Source organism: Lutzomyia longipalpis, chromosome 1, assembly GCF_024334085.1.
Source record: "Lutzomyia longipalpis isolate SR_M1_2022 chromosome 1, ASM2433408v1".
Classification (NCBI taxonomy): Eukaryota; Metazoa; Arthropoda; class Insecta; order Diptera; family Psychodidae; genus Lutzomyia; species Lutzomyia longipalpis.
In genome coordinates, this window is record NC_074707.1 from 42,056,207 (window position 1) to 42,071,917 (window position 15,711).

Consider the following 15,711-nt stretch of genomic DNA (forward strand, 5'->3'; position numbering starts at 1 on the left):
TGCTTCTGAATCATTCGATAAGAAATGGGTAAACAGGGTAAACATCGCAATAACTTCTGAATTACTACATATAAGAGATATTATTTAAAAAAATATATATATTGAGAATTCATTTATTTAATTGAAAGTCAACACTGCAGTTGCAGAGATAACATTCAGCAATGTTTGATCACTTTATTCGAAATTTTATTTATTTTATATGTTGAATTTTGGTGATAAAAACGAAGTGTTATAGTAAAACCAGACAGTAAGTACTATGATTCGCTCTTTCATCGCAATTTTCTTTTATTTTCACATAAATTCTTTCATTATATTATTAAAAAATGGGAAAATTATAATTTTAATTACTTCTAAAGTATTTTTTTTTAAATTATTTTTAATGTATTTTGTCAATAAAAAGCTTGTTCAGGATCTGATATCGTCATTTGAAAAATGGAAATTTTAATTAGCGAATTATAATTAAAAACAGAATAAACTTTTCTCAAACAATTCAAATCATTTATTAAAAAATTGAAAAAATTGAATTATGTGAATTATGTTTTAATATTTTTCACTCTTTAATTTATAATTTAAATCGATAATATTGAATCAAATTAAGAATTAAACAAAGCAATATTAAAAAAAAAAAAGAAATATTTGTTTTTAGAATTTTTACAGCATTCTTCATATAAAAAAACTACCTAATATTTAATTTTCAATGATTTTTAAAATGTCTCAATGACATAAATTTCAAAAGAAAAATTATCAAAATAATCAATTTAAATAAAATTATTTTTTTATAATTTAGCTGTTTCTTTCAGACACAGCCTTTTCTTTTTTAAAAGCTAAAATTTATTGCATTTTAAAAGAGTGCATTGATACAGCATAAAATAAAAAAAAACAGGGTTAATTTATAAAATTCTTCTGATAAAACGTAAAAAAACAATTAATTTAATGAATTTGATTCAAAAATATTTTTTCAAAGAACTAATTACCCTGAAACTAAATATCTCCATCATCCAGATTATAAAAATGTAAGAAGAAAAGAAATGATTGAAAGGATGAAAATGAATTTAATCATCCATCTTCATCATCATTTGAGTCTCTATGTTGTCTACTCTGGACGGAGACCTACCCTACTTCTCACAATTTTCCCTATCCTGCTCAAGTTTCCACTACATTCATTAGGTTTAATGGGATAATTGAATGCAACACTTTTAAATCACATTTTTCTTAGATTTAAGTTGAACATTTAGGAACATTAAACAAACTCATAAATTCTTTTATGCTTCATCGGATCAATGATTCATTGAAAAATTGAAAAAAAAAGAATTTAAAAGTAAAATCAACTGGGATTTTCCGGTATATGTCCGGGTAATGTTGATTCTACCGCGCCACTGAGTAATGAAATTTAGTTGCACCACTCAAAGGAAGAAAAATGAGGTGCAATTCTCAAGTGGAAAAAGCCGCCAAAGAAGGTGAGACATTTCAATTTTATTCCATTAATTCCCTCTTTGAGTGGTAATCGGAGCTGATAACACTTGTGGCAGTGATTTGAGGAAAATTACTACAACTTGTACACAAAAGGCCGCGCCAGAAGCAGTTAATTGGCCATTCATAGAATTTTTCATTTTCTTTTGATTCTTTGGGCTCAGATAATCGTGTGAATTTTTCAATGCATTTTTTGTCATATAAAATGATTGTCATCTGATGCACCGCAATGCTTTTCTTAGCAACGTTGTTTTTTTATTCTCTAATTGAGGAAGACGACAGGAAGTGTTACAATAAAATGGGAAAATGGAGAGAGAGAAAAAATCCATCAGTTACATGCTCAATTGGCGGAAAAATTCTCGTTTTGTCCCTTTGTCTAATCAATTGATCAAAGGAAGATGATCATCTCCGTTACTTTATGTAGGATTTATGTTGCTTCAAAAGAAATGGCAAAAATGCGAGAAATTTCCGTGTGGGGTGAGCTATCGGCTGGAAATGCAATGTTTTTAATTGCATTTTGATAAAATTTCCAAGTGCAATCAATAGAAAAGTAAAATAGTGTCAATAATATGTCGTAAGAATGGGCGAGTGATCATTATGCGATAAGGAGCCTGGGGTTGGCGTTATAAATGACACTGACCCAGTCCTCCTTGTGTTATTGTTCCACGAAAGTTCGTAGCAGAAAGTGAAAAGGTTGATCAATTTATTCCAATTTGGTGTATCCGTTCTCCTTTTGAAAGAAATATTTCTTCGTAAAGTGCAAAACATTTATTTTTCTAAAGTGATCATATATAGTGAATTAAATTCATGGTGGGATCCTATTGTGTTGGTGGCAGAGTGTTAATGGTCCAGTGTGCTTATGCTGTATGAGTGGCTTTTTCCTCTATCAATTTTGCATTTCTCAACGCACACACAGTGAAGAAAAGAAGAAGTGAGATTACTCCCCAGATTCAGCTGAGATCCCAGGCATAGTCAATGAATCCAGCTGAACTCAACTATCAACCAGTCAGTACGTTTGAGTCGACCGACCGAGAATTCTCCAAGACTGAGAAGTTCATCATGGAGAAAGGAAAGTCCTACAGGCAATTCTTGGCTGGTGTTGTTGGTAAAGTTTCTTCTTTCGTGACCTAATCGACGATTAAATGCCTCCACAATTGACGCAAACCCCCCTAATTGTGACCAATTTAATCTCTGCGATAATGACCCGTCGCCTCATTAGTGATTTGTGAGAAAATGAGAGCGCTTTACATATAAAGAGATTCTTAATTAACTCGTGTTTATACAAACAATGACCATCAATACTTTTCTCAGTTTTTTGTGAGCTTTTCACACTGATAGAGCTTTTCGGCTATATGTATTTTCAGTAAATATCGCGAGTTTGGCTTTGGGAACAACCCTAGGATGGACATCTCCTGTATTCCCAAAAATAAATTACAGCAATGATACTGCTGTGCCTGATACTCCGTTGGAAGGACTTCCAACAGCTGATGAATTATCATGGATTGGATCTCTTGTTGCTCTTGGAGCTCTTATTGGTGAGTGACTCTCGAAAACGCCCCAGATTGATAAAGAAATGAATGTCAAGGCTTAAATGAAATTAAATGCATCCGGTAGCGCCCTTTATTGCGGGTCCACTGGCGGATAAGATTGGCAGGAAATGGACACTACTGTCCAGTACTGGCTTTTTCGCAATATCCTGGATACTCCTTGTAACAACCAATAACATTCCACAGATGTACGTTGCTCGTCTCTTCCAGGTATGATTAACTGGAAATTATGTTTTAGCACGTTCAGCAACATTTATTTATGATCAAACTTTTAGGGTTTCGGTGTTGGTTTCGTGATGACCGTTCAAACGATGTACATCGGAGAAATTTCCTCTGATCAATTCCGTGGGGCCCTAGGTTCCTTCATGCAGCTTTTCATTGTCACAGGGATCCTCTACGTCTACGCAATTGGGCCTTTTGTATCCTACGTGCAACTGCAGTGGATATGTTTGATCCCACCACTAGCCTTTGCAGCAGGATTTTTCTTCATGCCTGAAACGCCATACTACTACACAGGGAAAGGAGACAAAACCAACGCAGTCAAGTCTCTGCAATTCCTACGGGGAAAGTCAGCTGAAGGAGTCCAAGAAGAAGCACTAAAAATACAAGAAGCTGTAGAAGAAGCCATGAAGAATAAGGGAACAATTAAGGATCTTGTAGGAAACAAGGGGAACCTCAAGGCTCTGATCATTTGCGCAGGATTAATCTCATTTCAACAACTTTCTGGAATCAACGTGGTGCTATTCTACAGTCAGATCATCTTTGCCAAAACCGGAAGTTCTCTCGAACCAGCAATAGCGACAATTATTGTAGGAATTGTTCAAGTTATTGCTAGCGGACTGACACCACTTGTAGTGGATCGTCTTGGACGTAAAATCATTCTCTTGGTTTCTGGAGCAGGCATGGCAGTTTGTCATGCCCTACTTGGACTCTACTTTTTCCTGGACTACCAAAAATCCGAAGTTGTACCAAGTATCGGATGGCTACCCATTCTCTCAGTTATTGGATTCGTTTCAGTTTACTGCATAGGATTCGGGCCACTTCCTTGGGCAGTTTTAGGAGAAATGTTCCCTGCCAATGTGAAGTCGATTGCTTCATCAATTGTTGCTTCAACGTGCTGGGTTCTTGGTTTCCTCGTAACCAAGTATTTCAGTGCAATGGATGAGGCTTTGGGGAGTCACTGGGCATTCTGGATCTTCGGTATATTCTGCTGTGGAGCTTTTGCTTTTACATTTACAATTGTTATGGAGACTAAAGGACTAAGTCTTCAGGAAATTCAAAACCGGCTAAATGGTCGTACTGCTACTGACTTTTAATACCAAAATATAAATTAGATGACTGTACTATGTAATAAGGTGCTAAATATATTTTAATTTGAGTTAGTTGTTTTTATTGTGAGAATTGCAAAAGGACATTTTCTGAGTCTGATAACCGTTAACAGAAAAAGTGAATCTAACGTAACCATTTTGTCGGCCATCTTGGTTAACATTAGGTCGGTTTAGTTGGATCAAAATAGTAGTAGCCTTGCTAGATTCTTTTCCATGGATAGACGTAGTTATCCTGTGTAGTGTCCTTATAGAAATCTCGCTTTTTGCTTGATGTAGCTTCTTCAGAGGACCTTATCTAACTTACCTAACCCACGTGGCCCATCTTTTATGTCCGCCACTTTACTTTTCACATTTAACGGTCAATTTTGAAATTCCCTTGCTAACTGCTTCAATATACGTTACACAGATGACTCCACAACCACTCGGTGAGGAAACGCAAACGCAACATTTCTGTGTCAAGCTCACCGATGCTACACCACCAACCGAACCGAGTAAGGCGAATCAGTCTTGTCTTGAGCGTGGTATTGTTTGGAAGTGCAATTGACGCTTGATCCGACAATTTCGCGGAATGGGCAGAGTTTAGTGAATTTTTTATCAAAATATCCCTTCCACGGCAAACCACCGAGTGTACTGGGCATTCGGAAATGCATTGGAGCAATGGCCACAATATCTAGTTTAGTGCATAGTGCGTGCTTTAGTGGGAATAATGGCAAAAGTGGTGCACTTCTTTGTTTCCCCAGACATTTATTTAGGTTTTTTGTGAGACAATGTGCTAATGTGCCCAAGTGTAGTACCTCGGGGCATTTACGTGATTACCATATGATCAGTTGTGGCCGGGTCATCGGCAACCTACTTCTGTACATTGCATTGCTGAATGTTTTATTTGTGGATTTTGGTGACGCCCATGGAATTCATCTAACAAGTGAGTGTCAAGGATGGATAAATCAATTCAGATCAGAGAGTTTTGTACATGAAGAATGCGCCCGGGTAGTCGGGTGTGATGTATTGACACAAAATAACGAACATTTCCCATATGTGTGAGCTATATACAATTTCACTATACGAGCATTTACGTACCTCTTTAACCGCCAAGAAGCAGAGAACCTCAATGCAAACACAATTTATACCATCCTTCTTCACTCTCTAGCGACTAACTGTGCGCTGTGTAATTGAAAGGATACCTCCTTCGTACAACCCATGATAAATTGCTGCTTCGTGGCGGGATTTCCTTATTAGAAATTATTTGATTTCTCACTTGTGCGCGCCTTCCTTGAGATATTTCTGCCTAGCCCGATCGATTTTGCTTCTTCTCTGAGTTTACCTTCTTTCTCTTCTTTTTTTTTTTTTGGTTGGGAAGCTCCTCTTCCTAGATAATAATGTGTGTACCGGAGACTATATAAGGAGAAGAAATTGTTACCATTATCCGTACAATCAGATTGATATTAATGCTTCGCCGTGTTTTTGATCCCACGAGCAAAGAAGAAGCCCAATGCCGAGGACATACAAGGACATAAAAAATAATTAAGCTCGAGGAGACGCGCATGAGACGAACACAAAACAGCCTGAAGATTGTAATCTCATCCTTGAATGCTATATCTATGTACAAGTAGGACTCTCCTCCCTCGTATGGCTCTTTTAGGCCTCTCCTGCCGTCTTTCTTTTTTTTTGTGTGTGCTGCTGCCTTTTCTGTTCAGCCCCTATTCGCCCTATGAATTGTGAGTAATCATGAATTCAAATGGAATTACTAGGTGCGTCTCCAACATTTTTTTTCATGTGCTACAACAGGTCAATGACAAAAAATCACAGATATTGTTTTCAAGCACGCAGGTGTTTGTACTTGAAATTAAAGCAAAGTGGGCCCGATGATTAAATAATTTGTGGGGAAATTTTGGGGTTTTTTGTATGTTTATTTAATTAATGTTTTCCCAAATTTAAGTTAGGGAATTTTTTGAATGTCTTACAGGCATGAACATTAAAAATCACCGTGAATCCACAGATTTTCCACAATGATTCATTCTTGTAAAATAAAAAAAAATAACTCAGATTGACATTGAATGTTGCTTATTTCTGGTTATTTTTTAATTACCTTATTATTAGAGTTGAGCTTTAAGCATTATCTTTTTAAAAACTTTTTATAAATCATAAAAACATTGAAGGATTGTTCTTTTAATCGTTGTATTTATTTTCTTGATCTCTCTTTAAAAAAATTCTTTAAAAGCTTTAAAAGTATTAACTTACTTACTTACTTACGTGTCCTGACCCTCCATGGAGGAGAATAGGGCCGACACGAAAGACTTCCACCGCTGACGGTTCCCAGCCATTGCCCTGACTTGTGGCCAAGACAATGAACTGTCAACGGTGCCAACCTCCTCAAACAGGCTGCGTCTCCAGGTTCCCCTAGGCCTCCCTCTTCTGCGGGCTCCCTGCGGGTTCCAATCGAGAGCCTCTCTGCATATTTCATCCGCCGGTTTCCGGAGAGTATGCCCAATCCATCTCCACTTGCGCTCACGAATCTCCAACTCGATGGGCCGTTGATCGCACTTGACATGGAGGTCTCGGTTTGAGATCCAATTGTGCGGCCACCAGGCTCTAATGATGTTGCGGAGACATCTGTTTACAAACGTCTGGAGTCTCCTTATAGTGTCCGACGAAGGGCACCACGTCTCGCACGCATAGAGGAGAACAGACTTGACGTTTGAATTGAAGATCCGGAGCTTCGTCCTCAAGCTGAGATGGGGCGATCGCCAGACACCACGAAGACATGCAAAGGCACCTCTAGCCTTCCTGATCCTGGTCTGGACGTCAGTTTTGGCACCGCCATCAGACGTAATCTGGCTGCCCAAGTACTGAAAGATCTCCACATTCTCGACCACCTGCCCCGCCACCGTAAAGCTGGATGCTGGCACATTCACAGACAAGGACTTCGTCTTTCCGACATTGATTTTGAGACCTGCAGCTCCAGAGCGAGAACTGAGGTCGTCAAGCTTTGCCTGCATATCACTCTGCCTCTGCGACAGAAGAACAATGTCATCAGCGAAGTCAAGGTCGTTTAGGTGCTCCATGCGGATGGGATGCCATAGCAGCCCCCGATTTGGTGTGTCATCCAGCGATCCAAGCAGAATCTCATCTATGACGATGAGAAAGAGCAGCGGAGACAAGATGCACCCCTGCCTCACTCCAGCAATGACCCTGATTGGATCAGATAGCACGCCGTCGTGCAGAACTCTGCAAACAAACGAATCGTACTGGGCCTTTATGAGACCAACGAGGTTCTCCGGAACTCCCTTACGTCTAAGAGCATCCCAGAGGTTGCCATGATCGATCCTGTCGAAAGCCTTCTCATAGTCAACAAAAACCATATGGAGGGACTCATGGAATTCAGAGACCTGTTCCAAAATCACCCGCAGTGTGGCAATGTGGTCCACACAGGATCTTCCAGCACGGAACCCGGCCTGTTGCCTCCGGAGCGTATTATCAATCTTCTCCTGAATCCTCCCCAAGATGACCTTGCAGAGGACTTTGAGGGCTTAAAAGTATTAAACTTGCACATAAATCTATCATTACAATCACAGCCTACCATAACAATGCCATCCTTACCTTCGTTTTCTCTCTCTTTTCATTTTACTCCTGAATAGCAAGAGGTTTTTGTACCATCGTATCTGTTACAGACTCAATTGAAAATCGATACAGAGAGACGCGATGCTATATAGAACCTTGGGTTATGATGCTAAAATTCACAGGGCAAGATTTCGCGCCATTCCACATTATTGCGCTCGTGGAGGTGATTGTATGTCTTTAAAATCCAATTTAAGGAGACATAACAGGCACTTTGACGACAATTTACCCAATTCTTTGATTAACTTCCCAAATAACCCCAAATTATGAGGTTTTTTCCATCATGGCCCGGATGACGAATCTCGTGCCTGCAGACTACATATTATATTTTTTACGACCTACTAGTAATTTTCGGAATTTAATAGTTGCGATAGTAAAAAAAAAATGGAAAATCACTTCTGACGGTTTTCCACTCAATGCGTTTTTCGATGGTGTGCTCAAAATGCATAAAAACGTCTTCAACATTATCTCAATTTGTCCCTAAAATCTCGGGATTATTTGTTTATTTTGAAAGCATTTTGATTTATTTTCATCGTCAATAGTCCTATTTCCTCCCGGATAGAGAAGGGTAGTGTAGCGTGTACGAATGATTATTTCTTTATGGGATTTTTTTTGCTTGAAGAAATATTTCTTGTCAGCCAACCGAGAATATATTCGTGATTTTTTGAGTGTTCGAAACACGTCAATGAGAGTGACTGAATATGAATTTTTTCGACCTTCTCAGGTACCCCCGGAGACGTGAGATTTTCTTAGAAAAATATTTCTCATCGACAAAACTTCATTCAAAAAACATGTTGCAATGTATTTGAAATGGCAGGGAAGACAAATTTACGATGGGAAAAGGATATGGGAAGACTTTCGGAACAGGAAATGAGATTAGAAGAAAAAGGATTGAGACATCCTTTTCCTGTTAAGAAGACACGCTAAAGGGAAAAAAATGTTTTTGCTCGTGTATGGCGCAACAATTCATTTGATATGCCTGATAATGTCAATTTAACTAATTTATATAGTAAATATTAATCCTCTCACATTGTGGATAATATCCATCCCAATAAAGCTCACATTTCTCAAGAGCTTCCGGCAATTTGGGAGGCTCCATGAGGCGCACACAAATTTTTGTTGTTGTTGTTGCTCTTTGTGAATTTTGTGTTGCCGTTAATGAATTTTCAAGTATCGAATTTCATAAATAAAATTCACAATTTGGTGAAGCATCTGAAACCATTGCGAGTCAAGTGGAGCATACATTACATACATCTATAGCTTTTGTGATGGAAATGATTTTTTTTTTGAGAAGAGAGGGAGAATGATGGAGATGAAAGGGCTCACTCATGATTAAATTGAGTGTCAACTTTCCGGATATTTTTATCCCCCGTGAGCCAACTAAATTGACTGATAAATTGCATCATAACCCACTTTGGACAATTGGATTTTGGTTTAAATCACTTTGTGAAGGAAAAAACAACACCACTGCTGCGCGAAGCAATTTAATTTGGGTCAAATCAAATTTTTGGGATGAGATTTAAAAGCGTCAAGTTGAGAGAGACTGTACATAATTTGTTCTGCAACTCATCAAGAAAAGAATAATTTTATTAAGTGCAACACGTGAGTTGTTGGGAATTTCTTTTTATGATTTTATTGGACAGGAAAAATGCATCTTTCACTCTCAAAGTAATTTATTATTTTCTGGAATTTCATGCAGGAACGGAAAAGCTTTTCTTAGGAAAAATAGATTTCCTGGGGAAGGAAATAAAGACTTTTAGAAAGTAAAACTATATTTTCTCAATGTTATTTGTCACATGTAATTTACTCTTTAATTTATTGCAACTGTTGTTCATATTTTCCTAAGCTTCCCCCTCACTTAACAATTCATAATGTTTTTTTTCTCTCAGTGTATGTAATTCCCCGAGCATTTTTTTTTTGTAATTCTTTCTTCCGAGTGTATTGAGCAAATATTTCATTAACTCTTCGTCAATTCTTCTGAAAGCAATCAATGATGGGAAAAGTGTGTAAAGCTTCGCTGTGGAAAATATTGCATGAAAATTTCCTGCGTGTGGAAAATCCGTATATATACATTTTGAACTCTCATGACCTCTTCCGTGGCAACAGAATTGTGCGTATATAGTGGGAAATGTAAGCAAAATCTCGTAAATCGATTCCAACTGTTCTTCACATCCATGGCCCATCTATGATGGGTCAATGTACTTTCATCTAGATTTAAACCAACACCGCGGCATTCAATTCTAATTCTCATCAAATACCTCTATTTAGCGATGCAAGAGGTGCGCTTTGCTAAATTCTTTTTATATATAGATTTTGCTAATTTGCCTTCAGTGAATAGAGAGGAAATCACGTAGTTTGAGGTCATCCGCGAAGTCTGTTTTTGGAGGTTCTCTCGCGCGTTTAATCAGTCAGACCTCCACTCTGATTGACTCGATTGACTTTTGTGCTTAGAATGCCAAATGGACGAAAAGAAAAAGCAAGTTTTTTATTGTTGTTGTCCAACATTCCTCAACGGTTTCATATGTTTGAATGAAGCGCGCAAAAAGATAAAACCGCTTGAGGAAACTATGTATAGCGAAAACGAATAAAACGGCTAAATTGCTTCGAGATTGGTTTGTTGGATTCCTTCCTCGCGGGCATTCTTGTGCTGAAAGCTGTGGCAAGAATCAATTCTCATTGTCGTGTCTTTTGTACTTGAACACCACCCACAAATCTCTTACTCCATCTATGTCGACTAAGAAATTACCATCGCCTCCGATTTTTTTGATGCCTGACCACTCTAATTGGCCGCGCAATAAATACAGAAAATTGTACATTTTAGAGGGAGGATTTTCATGCAAAAAGAAATATTGCATCGGCGTGGAAATCATGTCAAAATAAATTTTGCAATTATTCCACAATCTTAAATCACTGCGGCATGCAAATTATATGTGGAAAAAATTAATAAATTATTCGTGTAAATTGATTGTGGCCTTGAATGTGTAATAAGCACGCTAAAAATTTAATTTACCTTCTCTGCAAATAGCTGTGAGAGGCGTGAAAGATGTCTGGGACAAAGAGATTTTTGCTGCTGAAAATGCTGAAGAAACAAAGTTTCTCTGAGAGCGATCTTCGCTGAGATCTTCCGCGTAAAATGTTGAATGGAATTCACAATATTTATCATTCAAATGACTCATTCATCAATATGATGACCGTTTCATTTAGCTGTGAATTTTTTTGCACACATGGAATATTTCCACTGATTTTGAGATGATTTCACGCAGAAGATGGCAAAATTCTCAGAACACAGACTTGATTCAGCAGACACACTATCCCAGTAAGATGCACGATTCCAAAAATACTCACCTTTAAGTTGAGAATCACGATGGAATTCACCGGATTTCTGCTCTCAAGTCTGGGAATTTTTCCTTACAATCTCGAGTTCTAATTAGTTGGTGTGTCAGACTAGCATTAAAATAAAATTAAACTAATAAAATTCCTCCTTTAATGGTTCACGTAGTTAAAGCGATTTGCTATTTTAATTAAAACTTTAAAATGCCTCCTTCCGTCGTACAATTAATTTCGTTGGTTTGAAAACACGTATAAATCGGATTAAGGTTTTTTCTTGCAGATTAAAATTCAAAGCAAATTAACAGATTATACTCATAGCAAATGTAGGAAATTTTAATAGAACTTCTTAGAACTTAGCAATTATGCATTAATTTAAGTTTAGCAATATCCCCTTCACTTAATTTCATTCTTTGGCCAATTCGTGCATCTTCCTTCTTTGGGACAATTGTTGGTTTTCCATTTGATGTAAAGGCAGTCTTGGGGTAGTGCATAACACTATCGTAGTCATATTCAACGCCAAGCTGGGTAGTTGTGTCAGTTGAATATTTTTGAAAATTCAGCTCCTTGCTCGGCTTAATATTATCCCAAATAATTTCAACATAATCATCTCTGTTGTCTGCACTTTGTTGATGATAGACCCCAAGAGCATGCAGAAATTCATGCATAATTGTTCCAAGGCGAAAGCATCCTTTTTCCAAATCATTCGGCGATAGATTAAGGTTTTGAACGCCAGTTTTGTAACCTACCGCCGAGGAGCATCCTTTACCGCTTGTACCCTGATAATAAATTAGTAAATGAAGCTATATATTTTATGGATTGATTACTTAAGTATGTTAATGGATACATAACTCACAGAAACAAGAACATAATTTTCATCCAAGTCATTCTTCTCTCGAAACTTCACGCAACTAACCCCGGCGATTGTATCTAGGCCTTGTTTTATGTAGGACTTTTGTTCATCGGAAAAGTCATCGGACAGGGAGTAGATGAGGGTATTGTCTGGCCAGCGAAATTTTTCATCTTTGAGAACATTCTTTGACACAATATTGAACAATTGTTCATCTGAGAGGATCATATCACCCTCAAAGAAATCTCCTTGTTCTTCAGCATGGTCTCCATCTTAAAATTAATTTAAAAAAATTCATTTATTTCTATAATTTCTTTGCTAAACACCTTTACTGTACTTACAGTATGAAGCTTCTTTGAAAAGTGGTGTGGTCAAGACAACCGTAATTGTGGAGAAAATAACAAAACAACTATTGAACATTATATTGATTTTATACAATGTTGAATTTTCCTTTTAAGAATAAGATGTTGTACGTTGAGGTTGTTCTCTTAAACTGGACTCAAGAACGTATAATCATGTGCTTTAAATAAGCATTGTTTAATCGGTTCTTCACGCATTTATAAAGATATGCCGTTTGTGTTCTCACTTTGATAATTTTATAATTTAATACGGGCAAATTATATCGCTATTTTTGCACACCTTTTGCCTACTAAATAGAGAGTTGCCAGGTTCTATTTTACAGACTTATACTCCTGATTTATTCGACAGACAAGAACTCGTAAAAAAAACTACAATTGTGCCTCGCAGTATGACGTTCTTTAGTATTCATTTTCAGTGGGTAAATTTAACTTTTTCTGTGACATTGGAAAATGGGAAATTTTCCAAACGGTTGAAGAAATATTCTAAAGTCATGAAAATTCAAAACTCTGTGAGTATTTTATCTTCATTCTTCTATCTATAATATTTTCTTAAACTCTAAGTCTTCACAGGAAGTCAATGTATATATGTATGTATATCTTGAAGCTTTCTACTACCTACATTAAATTAATTGAGCAAAAACTTAAAACAACGAATAAAAACTAAAACCTTGATTAAATGTTTCTTATGCACGCTGAGTGCTGAGTCTGTCATTTTCTCTGGGTGTATCGACACACTTTAATTCATATCCACGTAATGTGTTCTACATTTCCTCCCGAAGACGCCAGCAGAGTGTCTAAAATTGAAATTGAAACACGTTAGAGACTCCATGAAATCCGAGATAACTTTTATAGTGTCTCACCATAAAACGAAGCACTAAATTTCTGATTAACATCGTACGGCAGCAAAAAAGTCAACGTGTAGACAAAAACAGCTGTTCCAAAACTAAATCTCGTGTGTTGTAGACCTCACGTGTGTGCCTTGAGGTCGCGGTGGGGGTATGAGCGACCCTAACAATTGACTTTTGTGCCGATGAGTCACTGTTTGGGAAAAAAGGCATGTCTGCGGAATCACCGTTTTCCCGCGAAACACCTCACCGTTGTAGGCTGGAAGAGCGGAAAAAGTAACACAAAGATCTTTTATTTATTACTGTAATTCATTTTCATTTTCTCTTCCATAATAATTACAAAAGATTCGCACATGTGTGCCCATGTGTAAATACATAAGGTGTTTGCATTAGTCTTGAAGCTTTTTCTTTGTCTGAAATAAATCACAATTAAATATTTTCATAATTTTGTATTTAATCACTTAGTTGTCTTGTTTGAGTTTTTTTTAATGTATTATAATTTGTTCTCTTACTGAATCTGCAAATAGTCAGTTAGAATGGAAAATGGTCAGTAAATACAAAAATAGGAATTTTGAACAATATTTTACATTTTCTTTCAATCATTCTAAAGTTTTTAAAGAGCTTTCAAAATATTCTTCTTCTAGAATAATTCTAGAGGTTTTTTTTTAAATATTATTTTAGTATTTTATTGTTAATTTTATTTAGCTTTCAAAGTTATTTGAAAATTTAAAAAAAAATGCTTCTTAAACTGTTTAAGCACTTGTAAATAATATTTAATTTTTTTAAGGACACAAAAGAGAAAATTCAAACAGTTTCAAAAAATATTTTATAAAATATCTCACGTAAGTTAGGAAAGCTTAAAACTTTTGCACACACTCGCAATTGCAATAAAAGCTATAATATTGTGAACAAAGCCAATTCGTAAGTGAAAATGTTTTTGAAATGATTTGGTAATTATAACAAAGACGTATAAATAGGGAGGTACGCTGTAGAAAGCGAAAATTAATAAAATGTCCATTATTTATAAAACACAGTGTCGCCGAGACGTGGATGTGAATTAAATTGTAATTAACAAGGGTGTAAATTTATCGTGTGTTTATGGTGGGGACAAAATCACAATGAACGATAAAGAAATGTCGTGCTTAAGAGGAGACATAAGAAGCAGTTCTTGTTTATTTCTCCAATTCGTTCTTATCTCTCAAACATGCGCGACATGATACATTAGGAAATTAAGGATAAATATTTACATTGGAAAAGCAGGTTGAGAAAAGCTGTCGTTGTGTGTGATGAAGAAAATATAATGCCCTAAGGGCCTCGACGGTGCTTCACATCAAGTATATAGAATTCTTAGGAGACACACCATTGAGTTATTATTATAGATAGAAAAAAAGAATAATATGTATAACCCGTAGCATATAATCAAGATAGAATACTGAGAATTCTCATCTCTTCTCCAATCCATTGACTCCGGGAAATTGTAATTCAATTAACGTTAATCGGTGTGTGATTCATGTATCAGAAAATTTATGTAATACTCTCCCTATATATGCATAGTAGAACTACGTTATACACTGATGGGCAATAAAAACTCAATGATGGACTCTTGAAGATTACAAGTGCATGTGTGGGCAACTTCTTGGGGGCAAAAGCATAATAGGGAAGGGTCACACAAAACTTACTTAATATAAGAAGGAAAAGAACAAACAAAGCGGAAGGGCGCAAGAAAAGGCAATCCAGGAAAATAGTGTCATTATATAAATAAATTCCCCCTTTATTTTCATGCAATACTATACCTCCAATATGGAAATGTATTCAGGGAACTCTTGGTATACTTTAAAGAAAAAGGGTTCCTCCCTTTTCTTCAGCTTATATGTGGAATAACTTCTCCATTATATGGCAAGACCCCCCTAAAAAGAAATATCGAACCCGCCGAACAGCGAGACGTTCAGGGTCGATTTGGTTTTGTCCCATAAATTACATAAATGACACAATAGCTGACTGTTCTACACCCTCGAGGGATTTTTTTCTACTTCGTCTGTCCATAAATTTGCCTGCCGCCCGAAAATTCTCCCCAAAGTACATTGGCGCGGTGAACACATCACGCAACCACCGAAAGAAATTCGGAGTGAAAAGTTAAAGGATTGACGCGTTGTGGAAAATTTTTGCGTATTCGTAAAGCCGGCAAATCTCCCATTGTAATCTAGAAGCTATACACCAAGGGTTTAATCTAAGAGTTCAAAGTGATTTAATGACAGCTCAAAAGGTCATAAAATTATCCGGGAAAAGTATGTTTATTGTTATTCGTCTTTTCTCTCAAGATTCTTAACGGCATCATAAGTGCATGGATATTTTAAAAGGCAATTCGCTATT

General features: G+C 36.7%; 3 protein-coding genes across 3 annotated transcripts in view; 2 read left to right on the forward strand and 1 right to left on the reverse strand.

Annotated features, from left to right (window-relative positions):
* The first annotated feature begins 2,127 nt into the window (after positions 1-2,127).
* On the forward strand, positions 2,128-4,395 carry LOC129787428 (facilitated trehalose transporter Tret1). Its single transcript, XM_055823000.1, has 4 exons — positions 2,128-2,575; positions 2,835-3,005; positions 3,085-3,227; positions 3,293-4,395. The coding sequence occupies exons 1-4, from the start codon at positions 2,446-2,448 to the stop codon at positions 4,331-4,333; spliced, it is 1,485 nt and encodes a 494-aa protein (XP_055678975.1). The 5' UTR covers positions 2,128-2,445; the 3' UTR covers positions 4,334-4,395.
* A 448-nt stretch (positions 4,396-4,843) lies between these two features.
* The window catches only part of LOC129787409 (disintegrin and metalloproteinase domain-containing protein 12), a 31,049-nt gene continuing 20,181 nt past the window's right edge, over positions 4,844-15,711 (forward strand). The window contains exon 1 of the mRNA XM_055822969.1: positions 4,844-5,267. Coding sequence (XP_055678944.1) covers positions 5,003-5,267 — 265 coding nt within the window. The 5' untranslated portion in view covers positions 4,844-5,002. The remainder of the gene's footprint in view (positions 5,268-15,711) is intronic.
* Positions 11,443-13,807, reverse strand: LOC129787463 (seminal metalloprotease 1-like). Its single transcript, XM_055823048.1, has 5 exons — positions 13,682-13,807; positions 13,357-13,600; positions 12,479-13,290; positions 12,144-12,409; positions 11,443-12,066 (listed from the first exon to the last, which is right to left on the reverse strand). Exons 3-5 carry the CDS (start codon positions 12,555-12,557, stop codon positions 11,644-11,646), a joined length of 768 nt encoding a protein of 255 aa, XP_055679023.1. The 5' UTR covers positions 12,558-13,290; positions 13,357-13,600; positions 13,682-13,807; the 3' UTR covers positions 11,443-11,643.